The sequence below is a fragment of the Periplaneta americana genome, chromosome 3 (genome assembly GCF_040183065.1).
Source record: "Periplaneta americana isolate PAMFEO1 chromosome 3, P.americana_PAMFEO1_priV1, whole genome shotgun sequence".
Lineage (NCBI taxonomy): Eukaryota > Metazoa > Arthropoda > Insecta > Blattodea > Blattidae > Periplaneta > Periplaneta americana.
Genome location: NC_091119.1, coordinates 59482009 through 59507791, shown reverse-complemented (window position 1 = coordinate 59507791; position 25783 = coordinate 59482009). Strand labels below are relative to the sequence as shown.

General features: G+C 37.6%; 1 protein-coding gene across 5 annotated transcripts in view; it reads right to left on the bottom strand.

The window, feature by feature from the left end:
- Positions 1-25783, bottom strand: part of LOC138696060 (serine-rich adhesin for platelets-like) — a 106811-nt gene that overhangs the window by 29325 nt on the left and 51703 nt on the right. For all 5 annotated transcript variants that reach the window (XM_069820569.1, XM_069820574.1, XM_069820572.1 and 2 more), the window contains 4 exons: positions 24302-24468; positions 16491-16776; positions 12509-13123; positions 6550-9993 (listed from right to left, as the gene is read on the bottom strand). In XM_069820569.1, the coding sequence (XP_069676670.1) occupies positions 6550-9993; positions 12509-13123; positions 16491-16776; positions 24302-24468 (4512 nt within the window). The remainder of the gene's footprint in view (positions 1-6549; positions 9994-12508; positions 13124-16490; positions 16777-24301; positions 24469-25783) is intronic.

Genomic DNA, 25783 nt, shown 5'->3' with positions numbered 1-25783 from the left:
AAAAATTTAGCTGGTCATGAAATGCTGAATGATGATGAAACTGTACGATGCTTTACTGGGATTCTAGAAAGCGAACCTACGTTCACTGATGAGTACTGTCTCGTACCTGAGCATAGCATAAATCACAGACTTGCGTTACTTTACGCTAAAGTGCACCTTGATTATTTAGAACACAGAAAAGCAGTAACTGTGCACATAACTAATCCTGAGAAATGTATGCAGGATCATTCTGCAGAAGGTGTAAGAAAAGAAGCAGACTTTTTTTTTTACTGTTGTATTTTAAGTAGTAATTAAGTGCCACTCTTTCTAATATTATTCTTTCCATTTCTTGTACATAGCGCTTTAAGTGGGACTTTTGTTATATGTAATTATTTTTTTCCCCATTCATTCCGTCAACTGTATTGTGTTCTGTCATTTTACTGCCATCTATCTCTGAGAAATATCTGTGGTCTTACATTAATAAAACATAGCAGTATAATAAGTAGAGAGCGGAATTTTAGGCCCTAAAAGTGGCATTTTAGGCACCTAAAATAGGCTTTTATTTAGGCTCTATAAAATAAAAAATAAGCTTTTTTGTTAATAAATGTCACTAATATAAGATTCAACATTTATTTAATGCAAAATTCTAGGATTAAAAGAAACTTCCACACATTTCACAAAGGCACACACGCATATACAAAATGAAGACATTATGTCTTTAAGCAAATCTGGCTTTCAGGTAGAAGCTCCCTATGAAGCAGGCTTGAATAATTTCAAGGGAAAAATTGTTCCGGGTATCGATCCCAGGACCCTTCGCTTAGCGCACAAATGTGCCAACTGAGCTACCCCAGGAGGATCAATACCCTGGCCCGGAACAATTTTTCCCTTGAAATTATTCATTATGTCTTTAAGTTAGTGTTTTTCATTCACCAATCACATTTCCATAGTTTGCTTCACAGTAGATGATCAACACCTACTGTGGCTATTGTGTCGCTCTGCTGTGTTTACAAATGGTGAGAAAAAAGGAAGGGGTTTTTGTCTGTCTTCAAATGTAAAAGAATGTTTATTCGGTTACAACCCAGCGAGTTTGTGTTAAATTGCTGAGACAAAGGAAGATATAATAATAATAATAATAATAATAATAATAATAATAATAATAATAATTTGTCCTGCAGTAAATCTCCTGATATGAGCCTGTTGCATTTAAGCACACTTAAATGCCACTGACCTGAGCTGGGATCGAACCCGCGACCTCGAGCACAGAAGGCCAGCGCTATACTGACTATGCTACCCAGACCGACTGAAAGTTGAAATTTCAGGATTGCAAGATTGTAAGAATGAGAAGGGGTGGCCTGGAGGTACTTCTCTATTGTGTTGTTCATTGCTAGGAAGGAGTTGTTATCCGTCTTGGAATGTAAATGGTACAAGATGTTAAGAAAAACAGCAAACAATTATGAAAAATGATGCAAATAAAAAAACTAAAAAATAGGCACTAATGTCGAAATAGGCATTTTTAGGCACTATAAAACCCCTTTATTTATACCTATATTTCCATGAAAAATGTAAATATTAAATCTCAAGCCTGTATGTATCAAGGAAAAAATAGGTTTTTGCCTAAATTACGCTCTCTAATAATAAGCAGTAAAATGAAGGGCAATAATACTCAAATTCCAGTTAGATGCAAAAAGAAAGGGGATCTGGATACATTCATTATCACAGTAAAGTGCAGATAATTACTTTCTTCCGTGATGAACTGAGCGTGGACATTACAACATTTGAATATTAAAAAGAAAGGGGGGGAATGACAAAAATGATGGAAAACATGTGATCACTTAACTGCTCAGGAGAAATCGCGAAAGGAGCCTTTTCAGTTGTGATTTGATGTTAGCTACAAAAGTATATCAAAATTCAACACTTAAAATAATTCCTAATCCTGAATTTACATTATTATATTACATGATATTTTTTGTACCTGTGACAGCCCATGAGTCACGCGTGTCTCCTAGGTGGTACTAAGTGAGTAACAATTACTGGCAATTACAGACTCCTCACAAAATGGGCCAGTAAGGCAAGAAGAAAACTGTTCTTTTACAAAGAAGAAACATTCAACTTAACATATTCCATTAGAATGCTGGAGGATGTTATCACCAAAAATCACAGAAATAAAACATGCTTTGGAAAAAATATAAATATTTTACTAATAAACGAAACAAACACATCAGATAATAATTTTCATCATTATGAAATTAAGGGTTTCATGATATATTCACTAAACAACCAAGGAATATAATCAGCATGTTGAACTCGGTTCTTTGGAGTAGGAACATTTTAAACAAAACAAAAATCCTAATTTATAAGTCACCGGTACAAAGTGTTATGTTACAATGGGGCAGAATCCTGGACATTAGACAGAATACATGAAAATAGATTATTAGCTACTCAAATAGACTTCTGGCAGAGCAGCAAGAAAACCGAAGAAAAAAATTAGAACTCAAAGAATTAGAGAAATTATGGACGGAGAAAAGAATGTTTGCGAAGTAATTGAAGAAAGAAGATTAAAATGGTTTGACATGTGAAGAGAATGAAAAATGGAAGAATAGCAAGGATGATGCTGAAGTGGACTGCAGAGGGAAGGAGAAGAAGAGGAAAACCAAGAGAACAATGGATGGATGACATCAGGAGTATGACTAGAAGAGATCTTACTGAAGAACATGCTGAGGATAGAGATTTGTGAAGGAGGAAAATTTCTTTGGGTGAAGGATAACTACTGTATTGTAGAAAAGTTCTAATAATAAGAAGAAAAGAACAAAAACTGCGAGCAGATTACTGATTTGTATGTGTATACAGTATCCGCTTGTGCTGTCAGGAGACTATTGCAAGAGAATTTCCCAGGTGTTGGAGTCCCAAGTCATGGGTTGATTCATAGATTAGTTAATAAATTTCGTGAAAAGAGAAGTGTTCTTGATAAGAAGCGAAGAAGGCGATGTACAGTGCCCACAGGAGAAACTCTTGATGACATTGGACAATGCTTGGAAAATTCCCCTAAGAAATCTCTTAGCTGTCTTTCTCAGCAAACAGAAATTTCTTATGATTCCATAAAAAGGGCTATTAAGTTAAAAAGACCCTATAAATGTACAATGGTGCAAAAGCTTAAACCGGGTGATCCTGTATGCAGGATTAGATTTTGTGAATGGATTTTGAATAAAATGCATCACGGAGAAATTGATCCTAATCTCATTCTCTTTTTAGAACAAAGTGTGGTTTCATTTACATGGGTATATAAATTCTCAAAACAGTCGACATTGGAGTGCTGAAAAATCTAATCTGCTTCATGAGGAAAACTCTTCATGACGAGAAATTAGGGGCAGTTTCCGGTGAGAGAATAATAGGCTCTATTTTTTTTAGCACATAATATTAACAGTGATAGATATGTGAACAACAATTAACTGAGAGGGAATGTAGTCCCGCGTTTTTTCAGCAGGATTGGGCGATGCCTCATACAGCCAATGTTTCATTGCAGGCAATTCGACAAATGTTCGACAAGAGTTATCAGCAATAACATATGGCCCTCAAGATCCCCTGTTTTAACTGCCTGTGATTATCTCTGGGGATCATTAAAAGATAAAGTGTATAAAACAATTCACATACATTAGATGAACTTAAGGATAACATTCGCCAAGAGATCATCAATTCAATTTCTCAGAGAACTAAGAAAGGTAATGGGTCATTTCATAAGATGCCAGAAATGTGTTTGAAAACGAAGGCAGGCAGTTCCAGCATCTCCTTTAGTGACATGGGTGAGTATATAACTTTTAAAATGCATTAGAATTTATTAGACAGTCATTTGCTAAACATCAGTTAAATCATCAGTACCAGTTGCAGAAGACACAGCTCTGCAGTATATATTGACTACACCCCAACTCTGGCTACTAGCAACAGACATCTATAATGAACACCGATCAAAATACCCCTCATTTCTCATGAAAAACAAGAACTGAATAGACTACAGTGGACTTTATGTTATCAGCAAACAGCTGGATACATTAAAAAGATCGATTGATTGCTTAAACATCAGGCTCTTGTATTGTCCAGCCAGTAGGAAGCGATAGCTTACTGGCTGAGCGGGACCCCACCTCAGCTGCGGTGCAGCGATATATGGATGACACAGTATAATAGATAGCTTTCTTCAATGCAAATGATATATCAAATTTTTAGGAAAACAAAGGTGTTCCTATTTTTGTATCCATAATTATGGCAACTCTATCAAAAGGGTTTCATCACTAATATCTTCATATTATTTAAATCTAATCAAGCCACCGGTGACTACCACAAGGAAATGAATTCCTCTAATTACATGTGTTGGGTAAAAGAAATGTTGCTGCCAAATTTTCCACCTTGTTCTGTATTGGTGACAGACAATATGTCATATCATAACATCCAGTAATAATAAGTATCCCACATTAAATACAAAGAAACAGGAGATGCAGTGCAAAACAATATTCCATTCACTGAGGAGAGGCTTTCCAAGATTGGATGGTGAAGAACAACATCCCATTCACCGGAGTCATGTTCAAGACTGAGTTGTATGAACTCATTACACAGCTTATCACCTGGCTTAAATGGTATTAAAAAAATATGAGGATAGCACAACACAAGTCACATTTAAATAGTGATGTGTGGGAGCTGTGTAACAGAGATTAGGAAGTGTAAATGAGTCTTTATTGAAATGTGAAATGAGCACCTCACAATCAACTTGGGCAGCAGCAACAGCAGCAGTGAAAACACTTCATCCAGAACATCCAAAGCAGAGGATTAATGAGCTACATTAAACAGAGATTAACTAGTAAGTTAATAAATGTAACATGTCTTTAGGTTTAAATTGTACTTTTGGTATCCATTTAAAATATTAACACATATAGCCTATTAGTCTTTTATGTTACTTATTTTAATTGCGAAAATAGCGTTGTATTGTCTTCTGTCATTCTTGGCACACGAAATACTGTTTCCCCACCCAATGCCTTTTACTGACATGTAGGCATGGTGAGAGCCATTAACCCTTAAGAGCCGTGTATCCTTTATAGTGACCAGCTAGTATTATGGATATGACGTGATATAATATGTTATAAATTGTATGTCATATATAAAACACGTTGATATTCTTTAATTTTATATAACATTAAGGACATTGCACTTGATTAAAACAATAAAATTTTTTTTGTACTTTTTTTTTCTTAAAAAACGAGCAAAATCATTTCAACTGCAGTCAACTGAAACCCCGTCAGCTTCCATGTGTACCATTACATTGATTGTTTTACATGGACCCTCCCATCCTTTACCACAGGCTCAATTGACTGCAGTGGCTGGGATGCAAACCTACTATCTTAGGCACGATATTCTGGCCGGACATATTTTGTGCACCTTAAACCGCTTGGCTAATGAACACAACACGAATTTACCTGATTATGCAGGTATACGAATACCTAGTTAAGATTAAGACATTTGCGTGTAATAGTGATATAAGTCTTCCAGCTGCTTAGAGTTAAGCTAGACTCGCAACAAAGCTGTGCATAACTAGCTATCAAAAATAGTTATGAAAGTGTCCGACCTCTACTAAGTAAAGCACTTAAGAAACGGACATATACATGGGTATCATAAAACCGTCTCTGACACATTCGTAGCGAACTGGTTTTAAACAGCTATATAAATAGCCTGTATTACTATGGCATCTTAAAGTAAAATTGAAAGGCAAAGTTCTAAATAGTATGTCCCGAGAATTTGTTTATAATTTGATGCAATATTTCTAAGAACTGGCATACTTTGTAGCATATTACTGCAAAGTTTAAAATGGTTTAACAGTGTATAAAGCACCGTGAGTTTGTTTTCTAAGTAGCAGGCCCTATTTTAAGTAAATAGTACTGTACATTACCCTAACCATAATTTCATTATCTTTGTTACTACGAAGGTCGTCCAAAAAGAAAGTTTCGCTGGAGCTGTTTACAGAACAAAAACACAATTTCACGGAAAGATTTATTGTAACAGATACAGCAATTGTTGAGCTATTTTTCAACATATTCCCTACCGAAAATGAGATATTTCTCATACCATGCGATCAACATTTATATCCCTGTGTCGCAGAAGTCTGCCGTCTGGGATTGGATCCAGAGTGACAGATGTCTGCACCTCTCTGCTGATTCCACTGTATCACAAATGTCTCAATTCCAGAGGGAAATTTGTTGAAAAGTAGCTCAACAATTACTGTATCTGTTGCAATAAATCTTTCCATGAAATTGTTTTCTTTCTGTAAACAGACTCTGGGGAACTTACTTTCTGGACGCGCCTCGTATTATTTATGTCTCTGTGTTTGTATGTAAGTTTACTACTTTCAGTTAGCAAACAAAAACTTTAGAACCACATTAGAAAAAAAGCCATTTCAACTTGCATCATGCACTGCTTGAAAGAATGAATGTTGCCTGGCTTCTTTCTGGTATTTTACCTTTCAAAAAACTGCACTCTGCATTTCATGGATGAAAATGATCCTGTGCTGAGAAAAACGCAATATGATTTACATACCTGTGAAACCTGTTGTGAGATCCTTGTCCTCTGAGCTTTGGCGTCTCCTCTTATCATCAGGAGCACTGTTCCTCACTCCATTTTCTGCCCTGTTGTCACTCTCACTACCTCTCCTAACAGTGGTAGCCTGGGTAACACTTACTTTACAACTTGTCCCACCACTCTTCTGCAAAGTATCTACTCTCTCAGACTGTGACTTACTTCGTCGGTTCAATGAAGGTGATGGAGAACGTGAAGCTTTCCCGCTCAAAGCAGCACTATTAGAGATGTTGTGGCTAGAGTCACTTTTACGCCATTTGGCCGCATTAATGGGCAAACTATCTCCAACCTGATTGTCTAATATTCTACCACCGGACAACAAGTTCTGCTCTCGCAATTGAGGGCTTTCTCTTTCTAAGTTACTGTACGACGACGATTTCTTCCTAGACTCCCTTCGCTTCATCTTACTGCTCACACTCACACTTGACATCTTGTGTTCGGACACTGAAGAAGTCGATTTGGAGCCTCCGGACCTGTCCTTCTCAATTTGTTGACGTAGAAGTGTGAACTCCGAATCCCCAATTGCAGATGATGAAAAATTCTTTCCTGAAGTTGTTGTTGTTGTACTAGAACTGGCTGGCATTTTCCCACCACGCGGTGGCTGTGGTATCATTCCCACTCCTAACCCTGCAATCTCACCCGGTTCAGTCTTCATTCGACTCTTCAATGGAACATCGTCCAAGTCCCTATCACGATCACCACAACGCTTATCTGTTTTTAACTTTGTTCTAACTTTAATACCACCATCAGACACTACCGTCCGTTCATTTGGCATCAAAGTACTTATGTGCTGCTGTTTCTTTGCAGAACTTGCATCACTCGAACTTGTTTTCAGAAGGGTTTTTGTTGAAATTTTACCACTTGCAGAGACGGTTTTCCCTGTTGTGATAGGCAACGAAGAAGAATAAATACTTGAGGGAGGTTTCTTTATTCTAACAACCGCACCCACACCACCTTCTATAGTAGCACTATCCATTCCTCCTGTCCCTACTAGGCTAACACTGTCACGAACTTTAGAACGATTGATTTTTCCCGACGAAGATGATCTCTTGCTTGTAGATGATGGCACTCCAGATTTACTAACACCAAACACATCCTTACTGTGCTGCCACTTTTTACTGCTGTCTTTATGCGAACTCACTACAACAGCTGCATTGCGACCGCGAAGAGAAATGTGTAAAGGTGGCACTCGAGGTTCTTCTCCGGCCTGACCTTGTGTGCTGGCTGCAATACAGGTACTGCCACTTGAGGGTCCTGTTGTCCCTGCCTGTCCCCCAGCAGACCCCCCAAATAGTCTTCCACTTGCTACGGAGCTTGAGCGACTGTCACCTTTCCTTGCCGATGGGACATTTACGAATGACACATCTACTTTATAAGCCGAAGTTACAGGCTCACTCTTCTCAAGCTTCAGACGAAGTTTGATCTTCTCTCCTGGTCCCCCACCTTGAGCTGGGACTTGGGGTGGGCTGCACGGCTTCCTAGGCCTGTGATGGTGATGCCGGACTGTTGAAGAAGATGCGTCACTTCCTGTCGACCTCACAGTAGCCTCAGAATCAGATTGGTCTGTTGTTGTTGTTGTATCTGCCCTTCTAGATACAGTGCCTGTACTGCTGACATCATCATCGTCATCAGAGAACAATGAATTGTTAGAGCGATCGTTGAGGGGAGATGGGAAGTAGAAGAAAGGATCGTCTAAAGCCGCATCATGTATCTTGGAACTTCCACCCGCCCCTGAATTAGATGGGTTTTCTGGTTCGCTCTCTGAACTGCTCTCTTCACTTGGCATAGGTTCCAAGTGACCCGTTAAAGGATTAATGAGGAACTGACGACGTTTGCCTCGAGAAGTGAGAGGAGGTGGTGAAGCAGGAGGACTGGGAATAGGTTCTATTGTTTCTGCCACTGGCTGACTAGTATCTTTGAGAGCCTCCCCAACTTCTCTACAACCCTGTTGACCCTGTGATGATTGCTGTTGTTGCTGCTGCTGCTGTGGATTTATATATTGATGATGAAACATTCTCTGCTGCTGGATCATGCCAGTGTTATTCTGAGACTGCTGCTGTTGTGGTAGTTGTGTCGAATGGTTAGCACTGCCGAAATTCTGTTGGGATTGCCCAACTCTACTTGGCTGCCAACCACCCACAGACGAATTCTGGCCTGCCCCCATTGGTGCTGAGGAAGCCAACATTGCACCTGGTTGATGACGTACTGGCTGCTGTGGCACAGGTTTGCCAGAACTATTAGAGACCAGAGATGCACCATTTCCCACACGAGTGTCCCCATACGGTCGTGCATATTCACCATATGTCACAGGCTTCACTGATGATTGTTGCTGTGTTTGTTGCTGTAGTGGCCCCGGATCCTTTGTAGGAGATTGATGTATAGCCCTTTGCTGAAGCTGGGGATGCAGCCTCGCTTGTTGTTGATGCTGCTGTTGTTGTAGGCGAGGGTATGGTGGTGGGTTGGAGGACTGGATACCGGGACCTTGTGTGAAATGTGGAGGTTGTTGACGTGCTAATACAGGATTGCTGGTATTCCGAGATGTCATGACTGTACCGACACCAGCTGCCATGGGTGTTGCTGTGGGTTGAAGCCTCTCGTGTGGTGAAGGTCTCTGTTGCTGTTGTTGCTGCTGTAATCTGACAGATGCTGCAGACTGAACCAGCTGTTGCGTCTGATGTGCAAGCTGCTGGGTTTGGTGATGTTGAGACAATGATCCTGCTTGCATCTGATGGCTTCTTGATGTAGAGGCAAATGCAGACTGTTCTTGTGGATTCCCTGTAGGATACAACTTCTGCTGGAGAGCTGACGTAGATGGATGATGCCGAGGATGTGGTGAAGGGACTGTTGAAATTATTTGATGATTTGAAAGTGTGGGGACAGAAGAAGAAGCTGCTATTCCAACAGAGTTTGAGACCAGTTGCTGCCCTGCAACTCCGGAGGATTGCTGACTTGTCACACTGGTTTCAGAGATTCCAAGCGCCTGCTGTGAATTATGTAATGTTCGATGATGCAAGCCTGGTGAGTCAGTACGAACAGACGGTGGAGAAGGAGTGGTTGAGGTGGTAGAGTTGCCAACTTGGTAAGATGATACACCAACGGTATTCACAAATGTAGACTGCTGATGAGAGGAATGATGGTGCAACTGTTGAAGCTTGCATGTGGCAGAACTAAGGTCCGTATGTTGTTGTAGCACATTTGTCCCAACTGATGCAGGCATTTCACCCGGTCTCCGCCGCTGCTGCACTGGGATAACCTTCTTCAGCTGCTGCTGCTGTTGCTGCTGCGGCTGTTGCTGTTGTTGCTGCTGCATTGGCTGTGGCTGTGGACCTCTAACTCTGCCAATTATCGATTTGTCCCCCATGCTCGAGATGCTACCTGGTGGAGGTGGTAACATCTTGTTTGCTCCTGTTTAACATATTAATGTAATTTGTAATCAAAATAAATCACAAATATAACAAAATATCTTACAAACCTATTAAAAGTTCACTACGCAAATAATAATATGTAAACTATCCTGAATATGCAGTCTAATCCGTTTGGGTATGGATAATATTAATTTATTATTATAAAGCTATTATGATAGTAGGAAAAATTTCTTGCTGGTTATATTATGATTAAAAGATGGGAGTTTCCATATATGACAATCAACAACGCATAATCTGAAAGGACAAATGAAAATCATAGATGATTAAAATGGCTACTACAAATCAATAGCAGGCACAATGTGTTTTTTGTATGCTAAACTCGAGAGTGTTAAAAGAGTTCAAAGGGAATTTCGACGTGAGTATGGTGTGCATAATGTACCTAAATACGATTCCATAATGTTATCATACCAAACATTTGTAGAAACAGGTTCTGTGTTGATAAAATATGCAGAAAGTAGCAGGCAAAATCCAGTATGAGAAACAGCTATCTCTTGGTTTGGCTCCCAAACTCCCCTGATCTAACCCCTCCTGACTTTTTCGTGTGGAATTTGGTTAAAGACATTGTCTATTCACAGAAACCCAGGAACACTGATGATCTGAAGTAAAAATTACTCAAGCTTTTTAAAAAAAAATCACCCCTCTTATGTTACAATGGACATGGGCTGAATTGAATCACCGTTATGAATTGTGCAGGGTGCGCAATGGGGGTCATGTTGAGCTCTGAGGAACCTCCCATCTTTCAGTGTTGTATGCACAAAGTTTCAACAAACAAAGTTCAGTAGTAAATATTTTACAGTGTTTTTATTTTATCCATACCCAAACGAATCACCCTGTACTATATACAGAGTAGAACTCCAATTATCCGGATCGATTTTCAGGAAATTTCGAAATGATTCATTCAGTGACTGAAAATAATTTTTTTTACTACAAAAGACTAAGCAATATTTTGCAGAACGTATTCATTTCTGCCTGTGAAGAGTTCCTTTTTAATGTTTCATTGTACGATATGTTAGTATTTAAAAAAATACTTTTGTGCGAGATTGTGCGTATTTGCTTGGTTTCCGCATAAAACCAATCTGCGGAAAGTGTGAAATTCCACATTCAGTATTCCCAACCTAACACACATAACAATTTCCCTCTTCTTACCGCTTAAGTGACATATTGATTTTACTGCTTTAGGCTTTTAACATATTATTTTTAGAGATGTTCAACATAGTAATAATTATAAATTGGAAACTTACCACTGCAATTTCACCTAAATTGCACTGTTAATTATTGTTTTTAAATATTTGCAAAAATTAAGTAAACTCTACAACTCCACTAAAGTTACTGCATTCGTGATGCAAGTAACATTAAGGAAGCCGTGAAAAAAAATCAACAAATCAACTTGCCGATGTTATTACTGCAATATGTTATATAAATAATATTGTTAAAATATTAAAATGAAAAATAAATCATTACATAACCTTACCGTTTGTTTTAAGTTCGCATTTATAGACTGGGGGAAAAAAAAGACAGACGTATATCACGGCCTGCTGGAGTATAGTAAACACAGAACAATTTAAAGCAACAATGTTGAAGATAGATATTTTTGGAAATTTTCGTTAACCAACTTTTATTACATTATTATTATTATTATTATTATTATTATTATTATTATTATTATTATTATGTTTGCAACCCTCCATGGATGTTAGTTGCTAACAGTGCAAAAAAAATGTGAAGTGAAATAAGAAATTTGGAACAAAAATGAAAGTGCATATTTAAATGTATTTTCCTCTTATTCGTGCATGTTTCATAGTTTGATAGTGCATGAATGCAAGCATATTTTGGGATTTTATAGTGCAGGAAATTCTCGTTTCCAGCGATCACAATCTTATTTCTTATACACTGTAGACATGCTATATCTATATTCAATTAACTTTGCCTTTTTACTCAAACCTTCGAAAATTAGATCCATAACTACCGGAAGAAAATATTTAAATCTATAGAAAGCCAAATTCATTAATTCACTTTTGTGAAACCTTAAATTGTTTAGAAAAGTACATGTTGCAAGTACAGCATAAAAACTACTAATGAGGACTACTTCCTTGTCATTGTATATTACTAATTACAGAAAACGTGATTGGGAGAAAAACATATGAAGAGTTCGCGGGAAAAACGATGAATGTCACAGTTTTCTTAAGGTTGATGTCATTATCTAATTCAATGGATCACTGCGAAATTTAATGTTGTTCTTATGAAAAATGGTAAAAAGGAGAATTATCACCACAAATACAGTAATCCTTTCCTTTATTTTCTATAGAAACAGCACTACATCTTGCAGTTATAGACTCAATTAGATCATTATCTAATCCTTAACAGAAATGTGACATTCATCGTTTTTCCCGTGAACTCTTCATTATATTTTCTAATGTCAATTTCCAATTGCCTAATCGGACGCAATGATCTTTTTATTTTTTTTTTTACAATGCAAATGGAATTAATATTCTCACCTGAGTTTGCAGCATTTTGGGACACACCCGCAGATCCATCATTCTGCAGCAAATTCACGAGCAAAGGGCTTGACAATGCTACATTGTTAGCACCACCAGCAGTTCTTGGTCCAACAACAGCCGACTGCTGTGATGGTGGTTTATTTGCTGCACTATAAGGCTGGGCAGCTGGAGGTTTGCAAGGCTGTGCCACTGCTGGCTGTTGTAAGGCATTACCACCGACACCTCCACCAGGACTTGGGGTAGGTGTGGGGGTGGGACCAGGGTAAGGGGGAGGAGGAGGGGCTGTAAAACTATGGTGATTAAAATTCCCTGTTCCTGCTGCCACCACTGTGGCACTATGGTGGTGATGGCTTGACTCTGAAGCCCTGTTCTGCATGGCATGTGCTGCGTGGTTCATGCTTGCATAAGGAAATGGTGCATGATAATGGTGTGTGGCAGCCCGGGAAGTTGAGGCCATTACGACAGGCTGACCTGTAGATGGAATTACACTAGGGCTAGGCACAGAGTCTGAAGGGGGTTTAGGAGGTGGGAATGGAGGAATGGGATCACCATCAGTTGGTGCCACCACATTAGGGCTACGAAACTGCTCTGATGGGGCAGCAACACCACCAACTGAAACAGAAAATTAAATAAGAGAATGCTTTTTATTTTGAAAAATTAAGATTAACTCCAACCTTATAATACTAAGAGTCTCTAAACAAGTACCTTGGGTGCATGTATCCTTGGAGATAAGAACAGAAAAATTGAAGTTTGTAATGAAACTGTTTTCTTTTTATGTTATGCAATGCAAAATAATTTAGACAAATCACACGAATTTGAACCTTGGTTTTGAACAATGCTCATTTTCGTAAAATATCACACAATTATAGAAGGTATTGATAAAAAATATTAAAAAAAAGAGGGACATACTCAATGTAATAACTACACTACAAACTGTTCTCCAGAATTGTAACAGAAAGATCAAAACTGATTATATTAAAGGTACATGGCACACAGACAAATGGTTAGAGCAGAAGCTTTCCATGCTGGTAACCCAGGTTCGAATCCCGGTACATTCAACTGGAACTTATGGTAAACAAAGATGGTGTTTGGTAGTAGGTTTTTGCAGGGAATTCCTGTTTTCCCTACCGGCATTCTACCATTGCTCCATTAATTATCATTAGGGAGCGGATGTTGATGACCTAAAAATCTACTTAAAATTATCATTAAAATGCCCTTAAACTAATGGAAAAATGACATATACAGTAGCGTGCAAATTAATCTGAACACTACATATTTTTACATTTTCTGTCATTGTTGGCCTCACAGCTGCTGATATACCTTATTTTATTTCAAGGAGTGCAGTTCGGTGGCTTATTTGAACACCGAACTGCACTCCTTGAAATAAAATAAGGTATACCGTTTTAATTGACATCTGTAGCATGTGTAATTCCATTGTTGAAGGTCTGTCGTTATTATTTTTTTTATAATATGTGACATTTTGCCTGTCGTTTTGTACTTATAAGCATTTCAGTTGTGTTGAAGACTTAATACTGCAATCCTGTATACATTCTGTCGTCTTCACAAATGGATACAACTCCACAAAAACAGTCTAAAATTATAATATTAGCAGAGCATTCTTCTATGACACAGAAGCAAATTGCTGCAGAATGTCACATCGGTTTGGCTACTATTAATTCGATCATAAAACGATACAGGGAGACTGGATCCATCACACCCCAGAAAAAAGGAAACTGTGGCCGGAAAAGAAAGACTTCACCTGCAGATGATTGTTTAATTGTCAGGAAAAGTAAATTAAATCCTAGACTAACTGCTGTCGACTTAACTCGCGAGTTAATGCTACCACTGGGGCGAATATTCACGTCACAACAGTGCGGCATAGGCTTTTGGAAGCTGGACGAAGGGTTCGTAAGCCTATTAAGAATCAACTGCTAACCCCTGTTATGTGCAAAAAACGCTTAATGTGGGCAAAATTACATCAACACTGGACAGTGAATGACTGGAAGAATGTACTTTTTTCCGATGAGTCTCATTTCGAGGTCCACGGCCACCGTGTTTCTTACGTACAGAAAGGATCCGAAAAAGTAACAGCAGCTCATCTCCAACAAGCACCCAAATACCCCCCTAAAGTAATGTTTTGGGGTTGTTTTACACATGAAGGGCCTGGAGCATTAATACCTATCAAGGGAATGATGAATTCTGACAAATATATTCACTTATTGGAAACCAGAATCGTACCCCAGCTGCAAAAATCATTTCCGGATGGCAGAGGTGTGTTCCAACAAGACCTGGCACCATGCCATACGTCTCGAAAAACTACAGAATTCTTCAACAAGAAGAATATTCAGGTACTCCCCTGGCCAGGCAACTCACCCGACATCAACCCCATTGAGAACTTGTGGTCAATTTGCAAAAGAAGAATGCAAAAAATGGATTGTTCTACAAAGGAGAAGATGATTTCTGCCCTCATTGGTGTATGGTTTCGCGATGAAGAACTGAAGAATATTTGTGGGAAATTAGTGGAATCCATGCCAAATCGTCTCAGAGCTGTTATTAGGAACAAGGGAGGCCACATAGATTACTGGGGTATGTCTTAGATCCTTTTTTTATCCCATTTGAGTGTTTTTGCATAAGTAATTACGTTGTTCGGATTAATTTGCACACTACTGTAATTTAAAAAACGACATTTAAATATTATTCAAAGTACTCGCACCATAGTTTCTTAAAAAAATTAGTCATTTTTTTTCAATGACTACCCTGCAAATCTCGGAGAGAGGAGGCAACTTCCTGGAATTTGACTAAGATAAAGGAAAAGGGCATGCAACAAAATGAAGGTTTTAAGGGAAAATGATAGATTTTGAGGGTTTACAACGTGTTTCAATCAGGGGTGGTCCATGTCAGTGCCTTCATTCTCTGTTTCCTCCTCCTTCCGCTCTTCACTTTCGTTATCAGATCTTCCAGATGAGGGAGTGTGAATGACGAAACAAATTGTGGTCGCAGCATGCATTCCTGCAATCTATGTGTTAAAAATACTGTCTACTACAGTAGGCCTACATCCCTTCTGAACCTTGTTGGGGACACTACGTCATATTGTCCAGGAAATGGTGAAAGTTTTCACCCTTCCAAACATAAATTCTAAAGACACCCTCATACCGACAAGAGAATAGTAGTGGTCAAAGCCCTCACTTAAACAAAGCTGCTGTCAAGCATTTTGTATTACTTCCGTTGTGTGAGGTGAAACCATCAGTGGAATGAGGGATGGACGTTAGAGTTTCTTCCAAACTATAAAACTCAAACTTCACTGTTATTCACTTATTCAGTAGGTAATTACTACTGACCTATTTGCTTAGAAAAAGATTTAACAGACGTATCTATAAAGAAGAAAGAAAAATGTATTTCAAATTATCTAAAAGTTCTTCAAAGTATTAAAAATGACTAAAAAATGCCGAGAAAAATATAAAAATGACCTATTAGTTCAGAAACGTCAAAAAATGCAATATAAGAAATATATTCTATTAACATAGAAAGTATTTTTAAATTAATAGGCATCGTCCTAATGTGAAAAGTAAAAAGATGACATTTCATCAACATCCGCCTCCTATAAATGACTAAAAGCTTCCATGTTAGGAAAAAAATGCTCCATTATCATTCTCTCTGCACTTGAACGTATCTAAACTTCTTCCACATTGGTGCAATATCACCCTGTATTTGCGAAAATGTCTAAGATATGACTGCCTACAACCAAGAGAAGAAAGGAAAATTTCAAAAGCTCTGGGTAGAAAATGTTCATTCTAACTGCAGAAATGGATACTACTGCAGCAGCACATTTGTTTAATCTCAAAATTCACAGTGTTAGGCACTACGTAATTTGATAGATGAATTTCAAATTTCAATTTTAAGATTTCTTTTTGCACATATTTTAATGCCTTCGTAAGCAGGACACTTCACAGAATGTAAGGAAAAAAACTTATAAACGTACCTCCCACAGCTACTGCTACAGATTGAGCCAAGATATTGGCCAGACCTGCCACAGCACCACCACCAGCATGGCTTGTTCCAGCAACGCTGGCACCATCCTGGGCCATAGATGTGTTGCTTGTTGAAGGAACAGCACCCCCAGCCATACTACCTGCAGCAGCAGGTGTAGCCCCAGAAAGAGACGAACTACTACCTTCATCACTTCCATGAGGTCCGGATGCAGCTGTTCGTAAAACAATTTCCTGCGTCTCGCCACCAAAACGGCCAGCAATTCTTAAGGAAATGACCTGAAAAAGCAACAGTTGTTTCAGATTTACATTTAAATAATTTCCATTACAATGATTAACTCTGAAATGAAAACACAAAGTCATACACAAGCAAGAACTGGACAGAAAATGTTAAAAACAAAATTAACTGCCAATACGAACTTTAAAGCACACCATACAAAGCAGCAACTAAAATAGCCTAAAACCGGTATTGACTTTCTTGGATAACATGTACACCCTTTGACAGGGAAATTGGTCGCTGTTCATAGACTAAGTCTCACCTCGGAATAGCTCGGGAATCATCGTGTATGCTGTGTTTAAAAGCATGCGTTTTATGTAGAGAGAGATTCGAACCTTGGTCTTTGAAACGAGAACGAGAAAACTAAGTTATAAAGATTTCGTAGGGTATATGTCGTTTCATGACATACAAATATGTTGCTGCTATGACTTGATTTCATCTTCGATGCTTAATTTTTGTCATTTTGACGGCAAATTGTGCATTAATCCGACAGACAAATTCATGCTACAGGAAAGTGACCATTTTCCATGTCAAAGGGTGCACATGACACAGCTTTCTGTCATCCTTCAATTTTTCTCATCTGCTAGGCCTGTGGACCAAATGTACATACAGTTTCGAACATCCTGTATCATACAAGATTTATATTGCCAGAGAGGGTAGAGGATTTCTCATAAATATTTAAGGAAATGACAGAACAGCACAGTTCATAGTAATTCTGAAAATGTAGTTTAACTGTGATTTATCATCATCATCATCATCATCATCATCATCATCATCATCATCTTCCTTGCCCATGTTAGGCCATGTGGTTTATTACGGTCTCAGTCAATCATTTCCTTGTCTATCCCAAATGTCTTTTTCCTCTAAGTCTTTAGCATATGAGTTGTTTGGGAATTCTGTGAGTATTCGTTCATTGTGCATGCATGTATTCTAACACAGGCTGCATATGTAATTAATCCAAAATTTCTTAGTTCCCTTCATGATCTAAAAGCAAGTACCCAGCTGTTTTTTGCATATATCTCATTTCTGAGGCTGTGAGTCATGAAACTATATACACCTGGTCAAATCCTGGTGGACGCGTTACTGTCATGGAGGGTGGACATTATTCTTGCAGTGATTAATTTTCACCAGGGACCAAGTCACAGCGGTATAACTGTTCCATCATCTACAGAGGAAATGCTATAGAGCATGCCAGTCTAGAGGCTACAAAGTGACAGCCCCACTACTAGCCTACCTAGCGACAGACTTGTAACCCACCCTAGGAAAAACGAATTACATTCAAGTCTCAAAGGAATCATAGCTGTGATCTGTAAGTTACACTAATGTACTGTTGGAGCTAATGGGATTGCAAGTCTGCTCTGCTCACTGTGTAAACAAGGAGTTTAATTACTGCGTTTTTTGTTGAAGGTGAAGCATTACACTTCATTTCATTGATTAATATTGTCGCAAATGTTTTCTGAATCCATACTATACTGAGGATCACGTAAGAGTAATTCCTAAAAGACTAATTTGGCCGTCTCTTCAGTGTTGCCAACTAATACTAGATATTACCAAAAGAGGATAAAATCACACAATGCCATGTACTATGATAATAATGATAATGATAATGATAATAATAATAATAACATAGTATTAACAATAACGATGTCTTGCTTATTTACCACATCTCATCTTTATGTTGGGGAGGTGTTTTCTAAAAAGAAAGAGATATTTTTCTTCTGGATCTCTCGCACATTGTTAGTAGTTAGTAGATTAGTGTATAATCTAATTTTAAAATGTATTTTGTCTGACAACATGAAATTCATTGCTTTGATTAAACAGTTTACGATTCATGAGACCTAACCTAAAAATGTATTTTGTTTAATCACGTGAAAAGATTTGTACGAATTCCGAAAACAAATGCCATTTTGAAATGTATGCTTTAGAATATTTAATCCATTACTGTAATTAAGTCTAAACATGAAAGAAATTAATTAAAATGTGAAATGATATTTCTATCGATTACCCAAAGGCATGTATAACATGAAATATGTTATATTTATTTACACTTAGCCTACCTGACTCTAATCTTGAAATTGTAACCAAAACACAAAGCAACACATACAATAACTATTACGTATTAATATTAATACTGATATTAATTATTAGTATATTGAAATTTCACTAGCTTCTAGTAATGGGCTCACAAATCTAGAACAATTTGAATTTTCAGAATTTAAACTACCGACAACTTGCATCACTGCTGCCAACATAACAGTTATAAAATCACTACCAGTTGTAGTATTTCTCAGTACCGAAATTCGAAATGAAGTTGGCAAAAGAAAATTCAACCTGCAAACTAGAAAATCACCATAATCCACTACCTTATGCAGTAATGGGGGAAAAATGGTTAAGTTTCACTCTTAGGGTATTAAGTAAGCTGACCTGGACTATATAAAGAAGTCATGTGTTTCACTTCGGCAAATCATAACTGTATTCCTCAGCAGAGTTGTCAGATTTCTCAGATCTAACCTAACGAAGTCATGGTTAAGTGTCAACATGGAGCACTATATGTGGAGAGAACTTAGGGATGAACATGCAATTTGTTTATGGTGCAACTGAAGACAGTGGTAAAAGAGTCCAGAGAATTTACTGTGAATGTTTCCCTGAATGAAGATGTCCTCATTATGACACATTTTCTGCAATCCACGACTGAATGAGTGAATCTGGAACATCGATGGTGCTCACTTTGCGCAGCCAGTCCATGTAGTAATAGCCAACACTTTCGACAATACAATTAGTGGATTGACTGAGTAGGACGTGTAAATTGCCCTGGAAGATACCAGGACCTCTCCCCATTACATTTCTTTCTATGGGGCTACATGAAAACCATGGTCTATTCTTCCCCTGTTAACTCAGAGAAAACTTGCTGCACGAATTCTTGCAGTGGTCACAATCATATACGACAGACCTCACATTTTCCAGCAAACACTGTGTTGCTTCCAGCTGTGCAATGAGGCTGATGATGGTCACTTTGAGCATTTATTGTAATTAATTGAACACTCGACTAGACGGCATATCGGAAGGTTGTCAGCTGCTTATGTACCGTAGCATTTCTGGTATGTGATGTTACAAGCTTGTACAGTAGAATTTATGGGAATCAGTCTATAACAAGTACTTCCCGAGTTCATTTGATCATGTGTGAGTGTTTCAATACATTGAATAAGTAAAACTAACATTTACTGCATGTGTGTAAGATAAGTAAATGGAAGAAGAGACTGTAAAAAGACAAGTATTGCACAGGCAGGCACGGAAAATAGTGTTTAAGGTGTATAATTATTTTAAAAATGCTGACGAGCGGAACACTGCCGGCCATCTTGATACTGGTTGCAACATTACCAAAGAGCAAGAAAGACTGCAGAAGCGTGTGTTGTGGGATTAAGAACTGTCCAAAGAATACTGTTAGTGAAGGAAAGAGGGCTTGTTTGGTGTCATGCTTACAATAATCAACGGCTAAGGTCATTATTGTCTTTTGATAATTTAAATTCTCTCCTCCGCTATTTGTATTGCACGTGCGCGTGAAGTACGATGTGGCAATGTTGTACGCTGCCTTGCTCTCTCTATCTGTTTCTCTCAACGCAAACACAAGCAGACTACCGTCTTCCGAATTACCGTCGACTCTAATAATCATAATAAATTATGCAAAAAAACAAAGACAGAATTTTTTTTTTCAGTCACACCCGCGCATACCCAGTATCACTCAATATGAGTTTCTGACTCATGGTTATTTAACAAAAAATATCTATTTTGGTCTCCTCTATCTTCCCTAGAAATTTGGGCATGAAATTCTTGAACACTCTGTAGAACTGCTGCGTTAACGCTGGCAAAGGTAGATTTTAGGAACAATTAAATTCCAAGGTCTACTAGAAGAGATGAATCTCCTTTTGTCTGATGAGTGAACTCATTCTTCAAATTGCAATACATTTTTCCTCCTTTTTATGTTGTTGATAGTTGTCTTTGCAAAGATCCTGAGTTTATTTTTCCATACAAGCTTTGCAAAACTCAGAAACATCCGTTTTCGGTTTCTTAAAGCTGTAAAGGTACTTGTATTTCTTGGTATCTAAAATAAGCAGAATACTTCAGTTTCAGGTCCTTTCTGGTCTTCTCCTTACATTATTTGACAAAAAGAGAATGAAGATCCTTAACATTCAATTGAGGATTCTCAAAATAGATTTTATCCAACCCAGTAGAATGACTTTTGGTTTGTAGACTGGTTGTCAGATGTTCATACACTTGCTTCTAGTTCATGTGGCCTGTTATCATGAACCTCTTTTCTCGGTAAATGAGTAACGATTTAAGAGTTTATTTTGAATAAAGTGAATCCTTTTTGCTGAAACTTCATACTTAATCTTTTTACATACCTAAATATGCATATAATGTGGCCACAGACTAAACACAGTGCTGCCATTCTTGTGTAGCATATGTCATTCTTCAACATCCACTAACTAATAATGTGAGATGTGACAGAGAAGTAGGTCATTTTGCACTTTAAGATTACCCTAAAATACACTAATGTAGCAGGAAGAGAGCAATGCTATATTACATTATTTTGAGTAAACCGTACTTCTCTTCAAGAGATTCAAGACAAATGATTTATTCCCCACTACAGTCTGACCAATATGGGCACTTGGTCACTTGGTTTCTGTGCACTTTGAAACATTTGTTGCCTGCTACACCATCATGTAATAACAAATATTTCCAGATATTTATCGCTGCAATTCAGAATTCTCCATCACTTTTATGCTTACGTGTAACTTTTCTCCTCTGTTCGTGATATACTGACTTTGCAGAAACACTTTTCATTACAGCAATTTTCAAAAAGCTACTGAACCCCAATTTTGGGCGACTCCATTTAACATTTTTCCGCATTTAATGTTAAATTTTTATGGCCCCAGTAATTATTACATATGATTAATGTATTTTTATATTCGAATTAATGCTGTCAAATCCGCATTAAAAAAATGTTTTAAATTACTTTTTTAAATTTCGAATAACAAAATGCATTTCCATTCAAAGTGTAAAATACAAATTTTCTGAACAGTCAATAATTTGACAATACTGCTGCCTCATCACCACATGCTAATAACATGGATCAGGATCACGCAATCCCCTCCACTTTCTCCACACCTACATGAAGCTGCATGCCTGTGTAATCATCAAAACTTACAGCAACAATCACTTCTTGTTTTTGTTGTGCTCACTGAGGCGCATGGTGTCAACACTACCACAGTGTAAAAACAAAATTATTTTCACCATTACTAGAAAGCAAAATGGGAAAGTTTTCTCTTGCAGAAAAAGTTACTTTAATTTGCGAAATGGAAAAAAATCCAAATATGACGGTATCTGAGATAGCAAGAGCAGGAAGACTACTTGATTGGCACACATTTTCCAATTTTTTAGTCCAGTATTAGCCATAATTTACTTTTGTAGGTATTCTGAAAGTAAATTTAAAATTTGTTAAATAAAAATAACAAACCCTTATTTAGTGTCCACCCCCATTCAATATTCTGTGTCCATAGAAAAATATTAAATTGGGGTTCTATTTTAATTCTTTTTCCAGGAACAAAACACCCACCACACAAAACATATGGTTCTCTGTGTGACTTACATCTTTTTGACGTCTCTTTCCATTTATCTTATATCAATCTCTGGCCACTTTTTACCCATAATTTTTTCGTGTAGTACGAACTTAAAGTAGGTACACAGTGAACCCTTACACAGTGACACATACTTTTAACAATGCTGCTTAGTGTTCAACTACAGCTGTTTCAGTGAAGCATGTGCTGTGCACTCTAGAATAAAGCACTCAAAACAAAATTACAATATAATATAGAGTGCAGCATTCACTATCATTTCAAGCTTTCCCCTAAAAAAGAAAACATAGACCTATACACTCTTCTTCTGGCAAATCCCTCAACTGTTAATATTTAGAAGTTGGTTTCTTCCAGTGTAGTTTAAATTTCCTTCAAAGATAATTTCATCTAGAGCTGAGGTTTCCAACTTCTTTTCACTTACATAACACTGGGCAACCTATTTTAAAAAAATTATATGCTATATATTAGCAAGAAGTTTGTAATTAATATAGTAGTTGTCATTAAACATTTGTTTGTTGTAACTTTACATTAACTATGCAAAATTGGGATTGAAAACAATAAACAAAAGACTCGGTATGTAAACTTAAGGTACCATACTGTGTATCCCAAGTTGGGAACCACCAGTCTAGAGCATACATGGGCACAATTTTCGGTTACGTGAGGCACTCGATTTGAAATAGTTTTGTTTACTAGGAGAGGAGACTGCAGAGTAGGATGGGAAATATAAACTGCTGTGACCTGCGTCACCTTATCGTAATCGCTAAGGCGGTCAGTGGCGAACTATTAGGAAAGCGCTTGGTTAACGTGAGAGACTCGAAAACTTTTATTCAATTTGGCAAATTAATTCGGCAGCTTTAATCATAAACCTGTTTACTATTTCTCCATCATTGAATTGATTTAAATCACAGGCGAGAAATTGCGTGACTAGCCAATAATATTCCATCACGTTGTCTACGTTTATTTTCTTGAATATTCTGGAGTTTATCAAGATTACTTAATAGATTTGCACGTTCTCGACCTAAAATAATATCTGAAAATCATATTTCGTTTTCTACGCACATTTGATATTTTTTTTTATAAATTTCTTTTGGAAATAATATGTACAAACAACATTTAATTCCTCGTACCTTTTACTGGAGCGTGTTTACGGTATAATGTCGTATTTAGTATACTATGCAAATGTTAAGATCATCAATTTTCTTCGGAATAGTACGAAAAATTACATTTAATTTGTCTTACCTTCTAATTCAGCATGTTCTTTGTGACATAAGGAGTAATGTCGTTGTATATTAAATTTATTAATGCCTAATAGGATTTTCGAGCATAACAAACAGCAAAAAAAACTCTTCCTCCCATTTCTCATGAAATAATCGTTTTCTAACGCGTACACTGCTTTGATAATGGCATTATGCCACCACTGATATTGCTTATGAAACTGATATAGAACCTGCCCAAGCCTAGGAGCTGCGTGAGGGAGAAACGGGGACTGTGAAGATGATATCACTCAGAGCAATAAGCTCTGTGAAGGTCAGTGAGGCATTATTTCTCAAGTGAGGCACATTGCCCATCCATGGTCTAGAGCATTCATAATAGCATATGCTTGAGCGTTAGTTTCAGTCTAGCAAGGCTTACAAAATGGAAGATAAGATCTTATTACACTGTCTCTCATGTTTACTCTTGCTTCATAAAATGTCTCAATATTTTCTTGTTTAGGTTAATGTTCGTTAATTTTTAAATTTAATGTTTTACAAAAGTTATGTCAGATCACTGCAAACCTCTTAAATAATAACACATCTAGTTTAAAAAACAAAATAATCCAGAGGTAAAACAGAGTCTCTCTCTCTCAATTTTCTAGAATGTCCATTAAAAATAGAATTAGAAATTTGACAAATACCTGATCTCCCTCAACTTGCACTGAAAGGATGCCAAGTTGTGTGAGGGCATGGTCACCTTGCTGTGCCAATTGGCGCAATCTCAGTGCTGCTTCCCTCGGGATGGTAAAGGTCACCCGCACAGAATTCCATGGCTCCACCTTTGCAACACGCAGAGACTCACCCTTACCTACAAACAAAAAAATCCCATAAAAAATTAGGATAGTTCAACATATCATGTCCTGGTAAATATATACTACCATGGACTCAGTGCAGCATGATAATTCAGTCACAACACTATTTCAAGTACATAAATTTAACTACTCAATTTCACTTCAATTCTCAAGGTCATGAGGCAGATAAAATTACTCACAGTTTTCACGAAAGAAAAAAATTAAATATAGAACAAGTCAAAACCTGACGAAACAACTATTCATAATTTCCGATAGTCTTTGAAATTAAGTCATTGCTGTTCAAATATATAACAGCCTTGAAAATTGTCTTGCCCCCATTGCACAATTGCTCAGTTCTAAGAAGTACTTCACTGGTATAAATGATCCTGAGGAACCAAGAAAATCTATTTTAGAATTTTTATCTTTCCTCCAGTACCTTTTTTTTTATTGTTCTATTCCTTATTCATTTATTTATGTTTGCATGATGACAGTATCTAGCTTCTTATACCTCGGAAGAGGAAAACAAAAAAACAGCAGTGGCTCACTAGTGAAGTGAGCTGGAGAGTTTATGCATGTACATCTACATTTGTCAGCGAGGGCAGTTCCGGGTGAAATTGACGAAAAAAATGTTTTGAATTTGTTTCGTTAATTGAATGAATGGTTTACAGAGTACAAAATATGTGTTTATGGACTACCAATGGGCGGGCTCTGGAGACCATCTTGCCCCATATGGTGTTGTTCAGTACCCAGATTCACTGTATGAGCTAATGTAGACAGCTGCAGTGACACATCTTGCCATTCTACAGCCACAGAGACCACAGAGCTTGCATGCACCACCATTCTCTTGCGCTCTTTCTGCTATCTCTTGTATTTCGCAGCAATGGCCTCCGGTTTGTTTCATTCATCTTGGGGTGCCCTTTACTCCTCTTGTGTTCGTCTCCATTTTTGCAGTCTATTAACATTTAAGTTTCGAGGTTATATATTTTGAAAGTTCACAAACTGTCATATTTTTATGACAGTTGAGGGTCCAGTTTACCTCGGATATTTTTTTATATTGTTTTATTTAATCAATCTTGTCGTGCATGATTGATCTACACTTCAAAAGTCCGGAGTTATGCGCATAAAATGGCTGCTGGAATGCAGTTTTTGAAGCATGTTTAAAGCTATCTTCAGTATCTTTAAATAAAAACACGCGTAGATGCGATCAACCTGTTGACAGGTGCTTAGCTTTAACTATGCTGCATATCTTTCGCGACATTGCTAGCTCACTCAGACTCAACCAGCAGCGTCCGTTCATACTTTTTAATATGGCGTTCCTTCCTCTAGCCTAGA